This window comes from Ptiloglossa arizonensis, chromosome 5 (assembly GCF_051014685.1).
Source record: "Ptiloglossa arizonensis isolate GNS036 chromosome 5, iyPtiAriz1_principal, whole genome shotgun sequence".
Lineage (NCBI taxonomy): Eukaryota > Metazoa > Arthropoda > Insecta > Hymenoptera > Colletidae > Ptiloglossa > Ptiloglossa arizonensis.
In genome coordinates, this window is record NC_135052.1 from 3,319,728 (window position 1) to 3,337,272 (window position 17,545).

General features: G+C 42.8%; 1 protein-coding gene across 5 annotated transcripts in view; it reads left to right on the forward strand.

Annotated features, from left to right (window-relative positions):
* The window catches only part of LOC143146907 (lachesin), a 58,733-nt gene that overhangs the window by 15,445 nt on the left and 25,743 nt on the right, over positions 1-17,545 (forward strand). For 4 of the 5 annotated variants that reach the window (XR_012992112.1, XR_012992113.1, XR_012992114.1 and 1 more), the window contains exon 3: positions 12,472-12,674. Coding sequence is in view for 2 of the 5 variants with exons in the window: in XM_076311647.1 (XP_076167762.1) it covers positions 12,472-12,674 (203 nt within the window). In the remaining 3 variants the exon portion in view is untranslated. Of the gene's footprint in view, positions 1-7,508; positions 7,534-12,471; positions 12,675-17,545 lie in introns of those variants that run through there. The other variant, XM_076311648.1, reaches the window with a different exon arrangement.

Here is a 17,545-nt window from a genome sequence, read left to right on the forward strand (position 1 = left end):
CGCGTATACCGGTCCTCTACCTTGTCGATTAATAAATCTGCGTGAGAACCGAGCACGGTTCATTCCCGCGCTGATCTATCCTAATTATGTTCCCGGTAATCCGATATTCGCGATACACTGTCTACCGGATAACCGAACGAATTCTTCTCTCGATAACTAATCCGGAGTTCCCCGCTGTTTTTGTTTACTCGACGCGAGCGAACCGTCGAAGCGCGGAATCGAGTTTCATGCCTTAAAGGGGGTTTTGCGTTTGGACGTACCGGAATAAGGGGAATACGATCGATGGGGGGTTTTATTTTTTTTTTTAGAAAATAGTTGTTAAAGTACGTCGAACGAAATTGTTTCACCTACGGAAGAAAATACCGATCGAACGCTATCCAATGGAGAACAACGTAAATTTTTTTGTCAAGTGCTAGGTACCGTGTCCGTGATACTTGGAGTAAACAAAAACGAAAAAGAAACAACCGAGAAGGAACGATAAGATCTCGTCTTCGTTTTTCATTCACAATTACGAAACAATTATGACAGATATCGCTTTAATTTCGGTACCATGGATGGGCGTACGCGTTTCCTACGAGATATTGGAATTTCACGTCGAGAGCTTCGTTAATTGTTCGAGCACCGTTTCCATAATCTTGGAAAGTCTGGTTACGAGAGAAACGACTTTAAAATTTGCGATCGTTTACTCTCTACCGTTGTCATTGTACAGTCGTAACTTCGATCCTTCGAATTTCGGTTTAACGAAACTTCTTTAATTCTATGAATTACGAACAGAGCGCGAAACGAAGCGAATTTGTTCTCCGATCGCGTAAATCGTGAAACCGACATTGACGAAAATTAAAATTGTTATATTTTTCGTCGTGTCTTCTTGTAAGCATTACGAATGGATCGAGAACGTTTTTCCTATGGAAACGACCGCGTTTGGACCATGGTTTTAATTATGTACGTTGCTCGATTCGCGTTCGAAAAACTTCCAATCGCGTACAATTAAAAATTGAACAAAGTCGAGTTTGGACTCGTTTTTCATTGGAAAAATTTCGTCGATGTATCGGTGGTAGTTTAACGAAGGGACACTCGAAACTGTAAAAATGTACATTTTTATTCGAAAATAATTGATTTCGCGCCCGAAAGGATCGTCCTTCGATGTTGGTCGTCGAAGGCAATCCGAGATCCGGTTTTTGTCGTTTTATCGCGCACCCGTCCTCTCGTTGGACGATGTACGCGAAACTCGGCACCGGTTTGCGATAGAATTGGTAAATTTGTAAAAAAAAAGAAGTCACCTTTCGCGAGTTACCGAACTGGAGCGGACCAGATTCGGTTTCAGTTAACCGGGTAATACCGTAACGCCTCTATACGCAGGGTGTTCGGTCTCCCAAATTAATCTCTTCCGCGGTAATCCTACGCTTACAGCGAAAGCTATTCCTACAATCCGGGAGGTAGTGTATTTGTGAATGCAAAGAAGCAAGATGTGGTTCGCAACGAGATTTGCCGCATTAATTCTCGAACGAGCGCACCCGATGAATTTTCAACGTCGTTTATCACGAAAACGAAGACCCACATTCGCAGAAATTTTATTCGACGCCCTCGAGTTACTTTTTCACAAAATCGTTCTCTTCTCGATTGTATCGCCAATAACGGACTATCCCGTGTCGACCCTTCGTTAAGAATTGAACGTCTAGGATCACTTTTATAGATCGTTTCGGATAGCGAGGGCCTGAAATCCACTTTTACTGCCCTTGGCGTAACGATAGCGTCGCTTCGACTTCAATCAACGATAAAGACTTTAACGTGTAATAATCCGAAGAGACGTTCGCCGAACGAACGCACTTCGGTTTCAATTAAATTTCGGTCGAAGATCGACCGAATTAACCTCGAGATTATTCCAATGCGTCGAGACTACAGTCGAGAGTACACACTTCGAAATATTTTTAACTTCGTTTCATTTATTCAAAGAGACGAACCCTTTGATACTGCGCATAAGAGGGGTTAGAGAACGGAAGAAAAGAAATGTAGGGCACCTCGCTTCAAACGGGTCACCTAATTATCTTTTGATTATCTTTGTAATGCACTTTCGGTAAAAATAAGTACTTACTTTAAAATACGCTTCGTATTTCCCTTTAAGTTTCGGAGTCCAAAGCCGTTTTAAGATCATATTATTGTACGTGTTTGTATGCATTTTCGTGCGAGGTAAAGCACACAGGAGGGAAAAGAATGTGTACTTTCGTGCAAAAAAGACAGGAATGATCGCGAAAAGTCCAACAAATATAACGTCGAAAAATATTTTCCTCGTGGCGTATCGTCGTAACTGGAGAACGTGTGTACACGTGTGTACGTAGACGAAACAAAATAAGGAAAAGAAAAGGAACAAACCACCTATGGAAAAAGCATAAGTGGTGTGTACAAAAGGGGAACTTAGCCGAGAGTCGAGTACTGTCGAAATTACAGAGTTTAAATACAGGAGAAGTGCTATAAAAAAGTATACGACGTTACAAATTAGGTTTCCTTTCATAAAAATGCGACCCGAGCAATTGAATTCGGAGTAGAGTCTTCAATGAGGTTTTCTGAAAAAGGAACGCAATTCCTTGAATTCTTGGCGGAACAATGAAAATTTAGTTCATTCGGAATATCGGGGCGTGTAATCGGCTGATTTATTAGTCCGTATACAAGGAGTAAGTTAGCAATCGCAAGACGTTGCTCGAGAGTCAATAACTTGAGTTGCAACTCTACGAAGCTGTAATTACGGCCGTAAACAAACAAGGGTAACTTGGCATAAAACCGGATAAATGCCAAGGAATTTCTGTAATCTTTTTTATCCCAATATATTATTATACGTTCCGGTTTCGAGTCGAAACGCGACACTTTGTTAACTTCTATATCGATAACAAGAATTGTAATTGTTACTTTGTGTCTTTCTCGACTGTGAATCGATCAACATTTGATACATTAACGTGGACGTCTTTTGATGTACGAGCAATTTTCAGAATAACCGTATCACCTTATGGAGCGGTTCCATTGTTGTCGCTTATTTCGTAAAAATCTCACGGTGTTCCGTTAAATTTTTGTTACTCAAATTTTCGAACGATGCAACGAATTTGAAGAAAATTGAAACAGATACATAATATAGCTGTATATCGTACAGCGAAGTATTACGATTTTGATCTCTCGAGTAAAGGATATTTTTTAATATTCTTCCAAAAATTTGGAAAGAACTCGAAAAATATTCATCATAAATCATCTATCATAAATAGAGTAGAAAAACTCTAATTGGAAGATCAATGTACGAAACTTAACGTTAATAGTTGCGAATAGGATGACAAAAGAGTAAATCGTTATTCTAATTTTATTTTCTTCTTATTGGTGAAAGAAAATTATACGACGTAAACGTTGAAACGTATCGAAGCTTTGGCATAAAGTTCAACAAAAATAAAACGGTATTCCGACCGTGAATCTTTAAATACTGAAACATTCTTCGAGCCTGACGCGAGAAATAGTATCGCATAATTTCAAGGCGGATGGTACTCGAATAAATCTTTACCTCGTTGCTAAAATCGACGATAAAGAACTTTATTAACTCGGCTCTCCGGCAACATTTCGTTTCATTACAGTTACCCGGAAAAGTAAAGTTTCACAATTTGCAAAACTTACTATTCGAAACATTTGCCATTCATCGCCAGATATTATAATTAGTAAATTCTGGATGTAATTCTATTAGCGAGCTAATGTCCCGATAATGCCGGCGCAAACTTTCACGACGCGCATAATCAATTGCCTTTCGCTCGAATAAGGTATTAATTACAGTTATTCGGTGTAACGAATAATGCGTTCGATTATGTAAAACTTCACGAACGTGTCTTTACGCGATGGCGTACCGTGGTATACGATGAAATTTACCGGAAACAATAGCAGGGCCGAAACAGTCTGAATTAACTATAAAGTTCTTAATGTACCCATTTAACGTGCTAACGCGGTTCGCTGAGCTTCGTCTCTGTTACTTGTTTTAAGTAGTTTCTAACCTTTTCGATCTTTAGCTCGAGCTCGCACCTTCTTTCTAGCGCTGGTATTTCATTAGCGACGTTCCCTTTACAGTCTTTTAACGTTTCTCGCAGATTTCTTTTTTTTTTTTTCTTATTTCACCCGGTGAAACATTAATCGTAACTTTTCTTATCTCTTTCTACCTTTTCCGCGATAACTTTGTTCGCTGCAATTTGTATATCCGCGTTTCCAAGATGACTAAGTGTGATCGAGCGTTGCTCGTTTACTATGCAAATCGAAAGAAGAGTTTGAACGCGTAAATTATCGGCTCGCCTGTAATACGCAATTAAACCCGGTGGGTGTGTTGGGGGTTGGGGTGTGGGGGAGGGGACAGACCTCGTAAGTTACGAGGAAATATATCTTTCGAACGAAGTACGCGTTAGACGATTATAATATTTGCAACGAACGATAAAATAGTTGGTTCGGCGACGATTGGTAGAGGACCCTTGACGCGGGCACCATTGTTCCCATTGAATTACCGTTCCGTCGCTTCGAAATCGAACGCGACACTCGATAATTTCGAGTGACATATTTTAACGAGCGCATTACCAATCGTTTGACTTTTCGTAAACCGAAGCGAATAGTCTTTGCTACGGGTCGATGTGCACTTTCGTTTAATTTCGTTCGCTTCTTCGAAAGGTTCCGATAACGTCCGCTCGATCGTTCTTCTTTCGCGTTCGATTATCGTCCTCCGTTTTATCCTCGGTCTGGGTTATTGAGAGACCAACGGCACCGTAAGGTTGCAACTTTCTCGCGATGCAAACGGAGCGTCGTGCACGCGCGTAAATAAAATTTCTACGCGCCCGTAAATCACGTTCGCCGTTCAACGTACGAGCCGATCCGCAAGGTTAAATATTTTCACGGTAGATTCCACGGCATGGACAATCCGTAACCGACTGCTCCGTATAAGTATAATATAACATTTAAGCACGGTAATAAAGCACGGTGAGGTTCGTGCCTCAGTATACCATGAAATCTCGTGGCACATAACTTTCGTGCTTCGCGCCCTCGCCAGGTGTTACTTCTGCTTATCTTGTACATTGATTTGTTTCCTAGGCAGACTTAACGCGCTGGCCAGACGCATCGTGGCGCAACGTCTTTAATTTCTCGATCCACTCTCACGCGGCACCCGTTACACGGGAATTAAAAAAATGATGCACATTTGAAGCGGGACACACCGTCACGACACGGTGCATCGGAGCGCAACTTATCGTAACGACCTTACCTTCTCGCCGTAACGGTGCCACGTACTGTAAATACACGAATTAAAAGCATTCCACTTGTATAATAATAGTGGAATTCTCCTCGCAATTCTGTTGCTTCGATTACGATGAAATGTTCTTAGTTTCATCCTTAAGAGGACTTAAACGCGTCCTTAAGAGGGCTTAAATATTGTATAATGGTGACGAAGCACTTAAAATAAAGTTATTTGTCGAGAGAATCTCGTGGAAACGCGTGTACACCGAACGTAATACGGGAATAAGAAAACTAAGTGTAATTGGAATAGCTCGTATGTAGTATTTTATGTACAAAGTATCCTTGGAGGGATACGAAAAAAATGCGATACGTGCAACGATAAAAGTTACAAAAATACACGACAAAGTAGAAAATTATACGCGCGAGTATAAATAATTTTATTTCGGAATGTTTATCATCGTTGTACTTATACCGAAGGGGGACTGAAACTTTATCGTCAAATCATTATACGTACCTAGATACGAAACGTTTCTCGATAAAACTGAAAAACGTTTCAATTTATTACGACCGTGGTAACATTCGTCCTATTTTTTGGATGGAAAATCTTTCAATTAATTGCAAAACTTTGCATTCCCGAAGAGAACCCAAATATAGGACCGGAGAGTTTAATTAAATTCAGTGCTCCTTTGGACTACCAACTTTTTATATATTCACACTTTCGTATATACCTTTGGTGCATATAAAAAGGTTCATTATGTCGAGAAATTTTCAGCATACATTTCGCCGCTTCGCGTTTCAGAAAAATTGACCATCGCGTCGATGTAATCGCATTGTATTTCTTACTTCGTACGGATAACGAACGTAAAATGGGCAACAATTATCCAACGATCGAATACACGCTTCACGGGTTCCGCGAGACAAACGAAAACGCGGAAAATGAATTTTCCGTATTATTGCTCGCGCGACGAAAGAATCACTCGACGATGTTCAAAAAGATGCAAAGCAGTATCGAATTCAAAATTATTTTTCCTCCCGATAGAGGTCACCGAGTCAAAGTACCGTTTTTCGTCGCACTTGGGTGTTAAGGCTCCGAGCCAAAGTCGAGGTTTATCGGGTGTCGGGGCTGAAACCCTTTAGTTTATGCGCTTTCGTGGACCACGTGGATTTATACACTATTTTACAGGCGGCCGCCATTTCGAATACCGGGCACAGGGGGTGAGGAATCCATCCGCGACTCGAATGGCTCAATTCGTTAGAGTAGTCGTTCAGCAAACAAAAGACTCGGTCCAGCAATCGAATCGAGCGAATCTTTTCTTCGAGATAGATTCGTAAGAATTTATCGAGCACGTCTACCGTCACTTTCGTGAATCTTTCCAAAGTAGTTAAATCGAGTTTGATCCTTTCGGGTAGTAGTCGTAGTCGTCGTCGTCTTTTGGATAAGTGGTCGATCACGATTTCAGTCTTCGATTCTCTTCGGAGACAGAGAAATAGCGCGCGACATTTCGAAAGCAATTTATTCTACATTTTCCGCCGGTTTATGTTTCCCCCGGGACGTCACTTTCTCGTTACTTGTGCCACGATTTACCGGACACTCTCTATTTACTACATCGGTGTAACTCAATTTAATGTATCCCACGTGAGGCGATACCGACGGAGTTACTTGTTCAATTTAGCAACACAGGGAGATGTATCGTTCATGCAAATTTCTAGACGCACGCTTAAACCGCCGCGGAAACTACGTTCGCGGCGAATGATTTACATAGAAAACAACTCCAACGAAATAACAAGCACGAATTCAATAAAGGGTAAGGCGCGTTTACAAATTGTCTCGCTTTCTCGTTACCGTTGAGCTCGTTTTCGGGCGTTGCGCGATTTACCGCGGTTGCACCGTAGCCGGACCGAAAACGGGACGAAATTTGTTACGAAGAAAAGGAAAAAACGAAAGCCACCGGCACGGTACGAGTTCAACGTAACACGAATACGACGAGGGACAACGAAAAGGGGATGCGCACGATGACGAGTGGTACAACTCGCGCGTTCTGTCGCGCGGGAGTTCATCAGTCTATACGCTAAATATACTAAGCTGTACGCGAGTAGGGGCGATCTGTGCTCGGTTTCGTGCTACGTATCTGTGAACATCTGCGAAGTCCGTCTGGTAGCGTCGAACGCTCGTTTTGTTTGTTCAAGGAATTTCTGTCCGAAAGATAGTTTACACAGTACCAGGTGGATGCGCGGGAAACTGCACGGAATGCAGCACGTTCGATAAATTTCGTGACTGGTGGGCGATAGAGTTTATGTATCGAGGTAAATTCGTATCTATGCAGCGAAATGTGTTTATGACTCGCGATACTCATCAACTTTCGTACGCAAGAACGCAAACGGTTCGGGTTAGATCGTTCGCGATCCATAAAAAACTTTCCCCGTGCGTTATATGTATAAACTGTACCTCTCGGTGCCAAAATTTTTTGCGCGATTACGTTTTACACATTCTTTCATCTAAAACGGTTAAAATATTTCAAAACTATCGGAACAATATTTATCCGGTGTACCGACATTGCGAAAATTCTCGACGAAGAATTCTAGCACCGCGTACCACCGAATACGCGCGGTATACGCGTCTTTATTCGTATTGCACTTTATTTCGAAGTTATTATAGAAGAGCGCACGCATTCCGGGAGCCGGAGTAGTAATTCCGTATGTGCAAAAACGAGAGCTACGATCGAGGAATGCTTCGAAATCTAACCTCGAATATTACATTAAACGAGATACAATATAAAGCGAAAAGAAAAAAAAAAAAAAGAAAAATTCCGACCGATCGAAGATTCGGTGATGCGTTTCAATGTAGATTCTCCGTTCAACGAATATACTCGTAGACTAGTTTACGCGGAAGCAAACTGCATCGAAGCGGGCTCCTGCTAGAGGCACTTTGACGAGAGAGAAAAGAAAAGATATTTAAATTACCAAAAAATACGATTACGGTATCCGAGTGTAACTTTCTGTACAAACAGAGTAGAAACTGTGAAAATGATTAACCTACTTTCCAGTTCAAGAACAAGGGAAGTTAATTTTTATAAAGACTGTATCTACGTTCGATCGTAACCTGTATAGTAATATTGTTATCTAAGAAAATATTATTGTATCCTGTTCGGTCGATATTACATTGAATTTAAAAATCGAGGTTTATGTTTAATTTATAAACCGAGTTAAAAGAGGACGTCTACGTTGAAAGTTGCCTTACCGCCGACCCTGAATTAGAGTCATCTTTTATTAATAGCGACTTACGTTTACCGACCGTTTCAATTACTGCGTCGTGACATTTGCTATTGGAACAGAACCGAAAATAATTTTACACAAATTTTACTCACTTCGGATAAACGCGGATACCTTTTCCCTTTATCCCGATACACCGAGATCGAATATCTCTAGAAAATACGTGTCTTCTGGAAGAGTGAATACGCACTACAAAGTGCAACGGTTAAATGCACCGGAAATGCGGTGAAAATGCATCGGAACGCGTCGAAGACAAATTTACGTGGACGCCAGGTCGGTCGTAAATTCGTGCGCGTTTTAAGTTTTTAATTCAGAAATATTGCGACACCGCGACTTGGGTTTTGTTCGTTCCTTGCCTTCCATTTTGGCGCGGACGTTATTTCTCCACTGAAAGACAAAAAGTATCTTTTATAAATCGCGCTATTAACAGATTACACTCGTCGAACGAAACGATAAACGAGGTACGAGTCTCGTGGAACGGAGAGCAACGTGACTTATGGATCGATTCGGTATCTGTCTTTGAAAAATAAATACTTTTGTTAGATCGACGTTTGACACCGTTAATACGAAGCACGATGAGTGCAACGCCAGGAATTTCACTCGAACGACACGACGCGACGGATCTATTCGAAACGTGCTCTCTTCGATCGTAGAATCGTACCACGGCACGGGAAATAAATTTGCACAAACTCGCGATATGGTTGCGACACACCGTCACCGAAGTTATGGTAAAACAAACGGGCTCGGCCTCTCGCTGTTTTATTTCCACTTTAGCGAGCATTGAGGCAAAGTTCGTAGTTAAATTGCCCCGAAAGACGCTTAGCGCATGGGAGTTTAGGAATATTACAGTTGCTTAAGCCCAGAAGTATCTCATTTTCCAAGTTTTCAGTAATAACGGCACCTTATAGCCATTATTTATCGAGACCGGGCTATTCCTGCCAGGAGGTAATACTTCTCTTTTTTCCTCGGGAATGAAGATCGATTATAGTTCGATATACCTTTCAAAATAATTGGACGATCCGTGCGTACGAATTTGAAAAAAAAAGAAAAAAAATATACGGACCTTTGCCAACGTATCAACATTGACCCATCGATGTATCAACATTAACACACGCACGGACATTGATCGAAACACCGGCAATTTACTTTATTCGATTGACGCTACTTGTGAACAAATTTCGACATGTCACGAACTGAAATATTTTTCGTGTATTTTAACCACGATTCGTCGCAAGTTGTGAATTTTTCCAAATACAAATATCTCCAAATGCGATATCAAACGGAAAAAAACATTCTCTTTCGCCGATATTGACAAAAATTTGATTGTACGTTTCATTTTGGTGCTATATTTCTATCAATTTTTCGGTCCCTGTTGGATTTATTTATTTCGTTCGTTTGACATTTTTCCACGAAGCGTAAGAGACGGCGCGCGGCTAAAATACTGTTAGCGTTTAGCTCGTATACATTTGTAAACTGTATCGGTAAAAGATAACAGTAACGATGGAATAAAATAATGAAAGGGAAGAACGATCCGGGGGGAATCGTAGGAAACTGTAGCCGTAACTTTGGATTTTGGCATCGCGTTTCGATGTATAAGGACAAAGGATTACACGAAGATAGAACGTGTACCCAACGTTTAATCGATGACACGAGAGAAACATTCGTTCGAGTGGGTAATTTAATTAACTCGATTAAACGAGCGAAATGCGGGAAAACTGATATTTTCATCCGCTCGGAATGTACGTCCGATAATGAAGGGAGAAACATCGGCAAGCGAAGCGAAATTTTTCCGTAAGCGTCGGTGGATTCTTTACTTTGCCACGAATTACTTTCATAGCGTTCGGTATACGTTTCGTAGCTACGGTAGCTCGTTTAAGTTCTTATTATTTTAATAGAAATTCTTGGCACGGTCACGTTCGAAAATAATGAAACTTTTCGTATAGTCTTCCGAAGTTTCGCTATTTGTTTTTACCGGTCTCGTGCCGCGAAGCTTCCATATGTATACACCTAACAACATCAGGGATCCGAAGTTACTCGCGATAGAACGAAAGAAAAAATTCCGGGCTCTAAATTCGACGGTTCCACTGAATAATGGCTCCGTGAAGAAAAGAAGAAAAAAAAAGAAAGAAAAGAAAGAAAGAAAGAAAGAAAGAAGACAGAACTCTTCTTCGGAGTCGCTGTATTCGTTAAACATTTTACGACGTTTTTTTGTTGCCGTGCTAACTTTTACTTCGGTGAACTTTCATGGAAATCCGACTTCTCTCACGGGAGGACACTTTTTAACGCTGACCCGACACCGAAGACGGCAAGCTCTTTAACATTTAGTTTGCGAATTTAATGCGCGCACGTGGCACAATCGCGTGTTCATCCGGACGAGCACGTTAAATCCGTGACCGGGTGGAATGCAAAAGACACGCGTAATTATGCACCTGGCAGTGTAATAGGTCGCTCGATAAGTTTCGTCGTTCGATAAGAAACGGACCTATCGGTTTCGTCGTTTTATTTATCCAAAGATGTTACTACCGTTGGATAAACGTGTGCAAAGTTTCGTGTAGATCCGTCGACTCGTTCGTGTATTTACAATTGTTCAAAATCAAAGTGTCGTAGTGTTTTGTTCTTACAACGGAAAAGACGACGAAACTTATCGTACAAGCCGGTAATTGTTAAAATTCGCGATTGTTGATTCATTTTTACAGTTTCGAGTTAGAAAGACGTTCACGAGCGTATCGCCCGTAATTATGCACCTGGCAGTGTAGTAGGTCGCTCGATAAGAAATGGACCTATTGGATTCGTCGTTTTATTTATCCAAAGATAAATAGTTACTACCGTTCGATAAACGTGTGCAAAGTTTCGTGTAGATCCGTCGACTCGTTCGAGTATTCACAATTGTTCAAAATCCAAGTGTCGTAGTGTTTTGTTCTTACACCGGAAAAGACGACGAAATTTATCGTACAAGCGGGTAATTATTAAAATTCGCGATTGTTGATTCATTTTTACAGTTTCGAGTTAGAAAGACGTTCACGCAAGACGTTCTCGAGCGTATCGCGCGGCAGGAAGAAACTACTTTAGCACACATAAAGGAAAGAGTAATGTAATTAATATACAGGCGAAAGTTTCCACAATCTCGCGGTTTTAATCTTTTCGGTTAATATAGCCGGCTCTCCGGTGTAGGAAAGCCACGAACCGGCCACTAACATAAGCGCGCGGTCCGCGACAAGAGTTTTTCCACGGAAGACGAAGTTCGAGGAAGTTCGCGCGAGCAACGCGAACGCCGTCGGGAGGAAGTTAAATTATCGTTAGATGGATTCGAAGATCATATTTCTCTTCAAAGTGGAGAAACAAAACCTCTCGACTTTCCGAACGCTGCTCGGGGTACGGTTCGCGCCTTTCCGTAAAAATGATCAACGCATCCATCTTGCGCGTCGTTGAAATTACGCTTTATCGACCGCAGTTGGGAATTTTCTACGACCCCGGCGTGTTCACGTCGTCGTTTATCAACATTTGTTTCGATTCATACTTCGATCACTCGCTCGAACGACGGTTAATAGGTATCGCGTTGAAACTACGAACTATCGTAGGAAGAGAGATCGATCGAATCTCGTTCGATGTTTCCCGAACCGTATTGTTCGGTGTAACGGATCGTTAATCGGGAGTAAACGTTCAAAATTCTCGCGAATCGGAACTCGTTTGAGCACCGTTACACCGAATTCTCCGATGTTTCTCCGAAAATAAAAAATAAAAGAAGAAAGAAATAAGAAAAAAGGAACAGTCGTTCCCGACAATCTTCTTTATCCAGGACGAGGCGCGCATAAATATTTGAAGGGGGCGATAGAGGAGCGAAAAGGGGTTAAGTAAAGTCCAGAGGAAAGCCTCTTAACGAGGATCCTCCGTTGATACGATGTTCGCGCTACCGGCCGCTTAAACCTTGTTCGACCTCGTAACGACTCGTTTGATTTAATGCCTATTTTTCAGAGTGTCCGACTGCGGTTACCGCGGAGATAGTCACCGCCAATGCGAACTCGTTGGACGCCAGCATCACCGGGAAACCTTTGGACATCGAGCTGCCGCCGACCGTACCGATGACCTTTGGTACCGAGAACTCAACGGTGGTCTCGGCGCAGTCCGGATCCACGGCGCTGCTGCCCTGCGTCGTCCATAATCTCGGGGATGGAATGGTGAGATTTGTCGGGGAACCGTTCTTCGAAAAGTTTTTGAAAAAGCATTACCTGGCGGGGGCTCTGCTACGATCTCTGCTCCCAGGAGTGTGGAAAGTTATTATCATATCAACGTAATACCCGAAGGGGTGACCTCCTGGGGGATTCGGGATAGCCGAGGGGCGAACCGGGCAAGAAGAGAGATAGATGGATAGATAGCTAGATGGATAGACGGGAAGAGAGAACTGGAAGGAAAGAGGTGGAGAAAAACGAGAGAAGGACGAGTTTTCTTCGAAAAGAATCGTGCTCCACGAGAACTCGCAGCTATGCGCAAATTAAACGTTTCCACGGTTACCGATCTCTCTCGCATCGACGGTTATTATTCACTCGCGGCACGGATATATTTAATTTGCGTCGCTATTATGATTACGAACGGAGGACAGCGAGGAAGGAGACACGTACAAAACGAGGGCCGACCGAAAGATTTAATTGAACCAAGGAGGGAGTCGAGAGGGCTTTGCTTCGGGGAGGGTTTCGGTACGACGGATCCTAACAGAAGGTTTATTCGCGAACCGCGGATGAAATGGAATTAAAATCTGAAGGGTTCAGCGACACGGGTCCTCGGGATTTTTTCAAATTTTCCCTCAACTATTTCCCAACGAATTGTTCAAAACGAAGACTTTCACGGTTCGCGATAACACGCTAATTACTTTTATTATATCCCGTGCAGTACGGTGTACTCGTGAATGTTTTACCTTGCCCGCGGTAAGAGGGGAGCGGGAAGAATTCGTACGAAAGCGAACAGAAAACAACAAAAGGGATCCAGGGATCTGTAATGTAATTTTCCAGAAAAGGAGAGAGCCGCAGAATTGCGGCGAGGGGAACGAGCGAGGGAGAGGTCGAAAAGGAGAAAAAGTCGAGGAAAAATCGAGCTTAGCCTTTCGTTTAGCCCGAGAAGTTTCAAAGTTACGGAATAAAATGTTTGCGTTTTCCTTCGTTAGCCGAAGTCGCCTGTCTTGCCAACATTTTGTTGGTTTTGGCTCGTTGTAAACCGACCGCACAGACCTCTCCGAGTCACGAGACGAGATATTAAACGCGTAACGCGAACCTCGATGAAAGCTCGATGTTGAGAAACGAACATTTTCGGTACTCGTCCCATGGGGGTGAAAAAAACCTTGAACGCTTTTACACGCGTCTCTTAAGAAATCTGGAGTGCGTTACAGTTATTCGAATCGACGTACGACGAGGAAATCGTAATAAACGAGAGCAAAGGTCGGAGTATTGCAACGACTACGACTCGGCTCGTTAATTAAGCAAGGGATGCGAACTTGGTTCGCCAAGGAAACGTCGCAAAGTGCTATTTCTGGTAGTTTCTCGAAAAAATTGTTACGGATCGCGTATGTCGGGGCTTTGCGATAACTAGAAATATCCATTTGTAGACAGAGCCGCGGGTACGCGGCAGATCCCTGTACAACGCGAAGGGTATGTTTCGTAGTTTAGAAAACCGCGTTATGTCTGTATTATACGGGTGTTTGTCTTAGCTGTATGTGTGTTTTTGCCGCATTACGCGAGCCAGCCGATGTTGTACGGAGATCTACCATGCGCGCGTGTTTCGACATATCTAATCATTGTACATTCCAAACGAACGTGTTTCGTGAAAATTTTATTGTTCGAAGTATCGTTTATCTGCCACTGTAGCGCGCGGTTGCGTTCTCGGGGGTAACAGTTGTTGCTCTCGTACTGTTATCGATTTCACGATTTCACCGAACGATTCTCCGTAGTCTCGCTGGAAAACTTGGAAGAATAATTATAACTTTGGAAACGGGCCGTCGCCCGACGAATATTAGCTCGGAACGCATTAGATAAGTGCGTTCCACTCGCGCCGCGATGTTCCAACTTTTACGCCCGTTTGTTGCAACTTTCCCATTGCACGTGGATTAAATAGCGATTGCTTTTCGATTCCTCGCGCGATGTACAGATACACATCGTGGAAAAGTTTTCCAACTTTTTTTCCTCCCGGACGTGCACCAAGATCGATCACCGTTGTTTCTCACGGACACGATCTTTCGATTTAAAAGCATCGTGAAAACGCGGAGGAAACAATATCGTCGTGTCGTTGTCGCACGAGCGAAAGAAACGGCGAGTCAAAGGGAGACGGACGCGAACGAGAATCCTTGGTTATAAATTAATACGTGCATCGTAATAAAGTTCCACGATACGTAAGTATCCTGTTGCTGCCTGTCATAAATACCGAGTGCCGACAAAAGTTTATTTATCAAGGATGGAAAGTGTACGGTGTACCGTTTCATTGAGCATCGTTTGCACAACTTTATCGCTGATTATACGTTTCGTCGGTAAACATTTCGCATCACGCGCAATTAACTCAGCGGGGCGATAAAGAGAGGGTGGTTAGAGGATGGGGATGGGAAAGAGGCACGTGTAAATATTAATATCATCGAGATACATTACGCGATACAACGAACGATAACAATTCCTGATCCGTGATTTAAAATCTAAAACCAGAGAGAGAGAGAGAGAGAGAGAGGGAACGAGCACCGGCAACAATGGATGCCATTAAAGCATCGTTATTCGCGCAACGAAAAATCAGAGCGAGAAAGTTCACGGTGATCCCGTTTTCCCATCCAATCTTACGAGATGCTGTCGGTTTGTTCGTCGGCACGTACGCGTGCAAAAATATTACGGTCTTGCAAACAATGGCATTGAAAGCTGTTTTGCCGTGCGCGAACGACATCGGTCGTCGAAAAAGCAGAAACGAATGGTGTAGCGAGCGCGCACGCGCACGCGCGATCCCCGATCCTCGTTCTCGTTTCTTCCTCGTGACGTTTACGGTATTATTACCGCGTTATTTGTCTTTCTCGACGAGATGGTTACGCAATAATTGTGCAGTCGCGACTAGGATAGAGACGGGAGTGAGATGAGAGAGAGAAAGAGAGGATAGAGAGAGAGAGAGAGAGAGAGAGAGAGAGAGAGAGAGAGAGGAGAGAGGTCGAGTTAAATCGACGCAGGTGGAAATCAATAGGAAGGTCGCCGTCGAACAATTCGCACGTTACTTCTATTGTCGCTACGTGCTCCCTGGACCGCTCGTATAAAATTTCATTGCGTGCACCGTGGATAAGAAAGAGAACGGGATAATGAAACCGTGTCGCTGGCCGTGCATCCAAGGATCGCGCAGTCCTTTGCAATTTTGCGAGAAGGCTGCCTTCTAATTGAATGCGACGTCTTCGGACTGAAAGAAGTCTATGTACATTTGGACTTATCCCTTGGAGATTGCTGTCCTTTATACGAAATCTCCTTTATGTCGGCGGAGGAGGCGAATAAAGGAAGACTCGTATGCGTCGTATCGATGCCTGAAATGCACTGTAACTCGCTGCCAGCCTCAACCGGTATTACATGCTAGAACTACGTAGCGGGAGTAGTAGAAGAAATCGATGAAGACGCGTGAGACGTGGTATACGCGAGGGAATAGAAAAACACTGGCAAATACATCGCCGGGATAAGAAACCTGCAAATGGAGTTACTGCTTAAACCGGAAATAGATATTCTTCGTTCGTCGATACGGAGCATTTTATTTAACGCTTACCGGAGGAAACATTTTGTTTTTCGACCACCTTCGACGACACTCGTATTTTCCACGATCCATCGTCCCCTTTATGCGCACGCTGCTTTTAAATTAAGCGACAAAATCGATACGGTACTTTCCAAACCGAATGTATTATTCGACATCGTGCTCTATTTTTCTTTTTTTTTTTTTCTTCTTTTTTTTTCCATTTTTCAAATAGTAATACTCGGCCGGAATTCGTGGGTCAATTTTATCCGGTTCTCTGTCACGCGACTAAAATTTTGTTCCCAATTTTTCACCAACACATTTTTCTACCCCCGGCGAGCACACGCGTTCGCACAAAGCTACGCACGTATAAAACTAAATAATTCTGCATACACTTTGGGTTATGCAACATAATTAAATTTCCCGTTGCCACGCCCACCCTTTACAACGCACAGAAATTTCCATAGAGTCGCGATCGTGCGGTACGCGGGATACGAAATTGAAATATTTTCTTTGAAATTGGAAAAGTAATTTTTCAGCGATCGATGATGTACGTACGAATTAACTTCGCGAGCATTTCACCCCGGCAAGTAACAACGAGCTTTTTTCATTTTCGTAGAAATATCTTCCTGCTCGCGAACTCACTGTCGGGAAAAGTTTTTCGAATGTATTTTTCACGTTTTCTTGACGAACCAGTCGCTTCTCCACGAGAAACTTTTCCGGACTTTTAAGTCGGTGGTCCATCGGTAAGGTTGACGAGGAAAAACCAGAGAACTACTTCGTACGCTTCAATTGCTTCCATCTCTCGAAGGTCCGTGTTGTATTCCGTCGATTTAAATAGAATTGCCGCGTTTCTCAGCGACCGGCAATATTATAAACAGTTTTTGACGCAACACGTCCCAGACGTCGTCTCGAATCGGTTCCATTTCCGAAGGAATCTATACGACGCGTAAAAAATGCATACACGAATCCCCCGAGGCGCGATATTAACTCGAATGCATTTTACATTACCGGGACAGAGTTTTATCGCGATATCGATTCTTCTTCGCCGGAACACCAACGGTATCAAGGTTTTCAAAGCGTGTACAATTACACGGTCGAAGCGTCGGGGAAATACGGGAACATCTACGCATTTCATCTGCTTACGGTTCTCCATGAAATCGTTAATTTCAGAAACTACATTTTGTCCTACTTTCGAGCCTCTCATCTGCGCTAAGTAATAAACACGACGACGTTTCCTCTTTCCATATTTTTTCTCTCTCTCTCTCTCCCGTTTATTTTTTTTTTTTTGCAATCACGTGCCTCCCATTCTTTCGAATTGCCATTT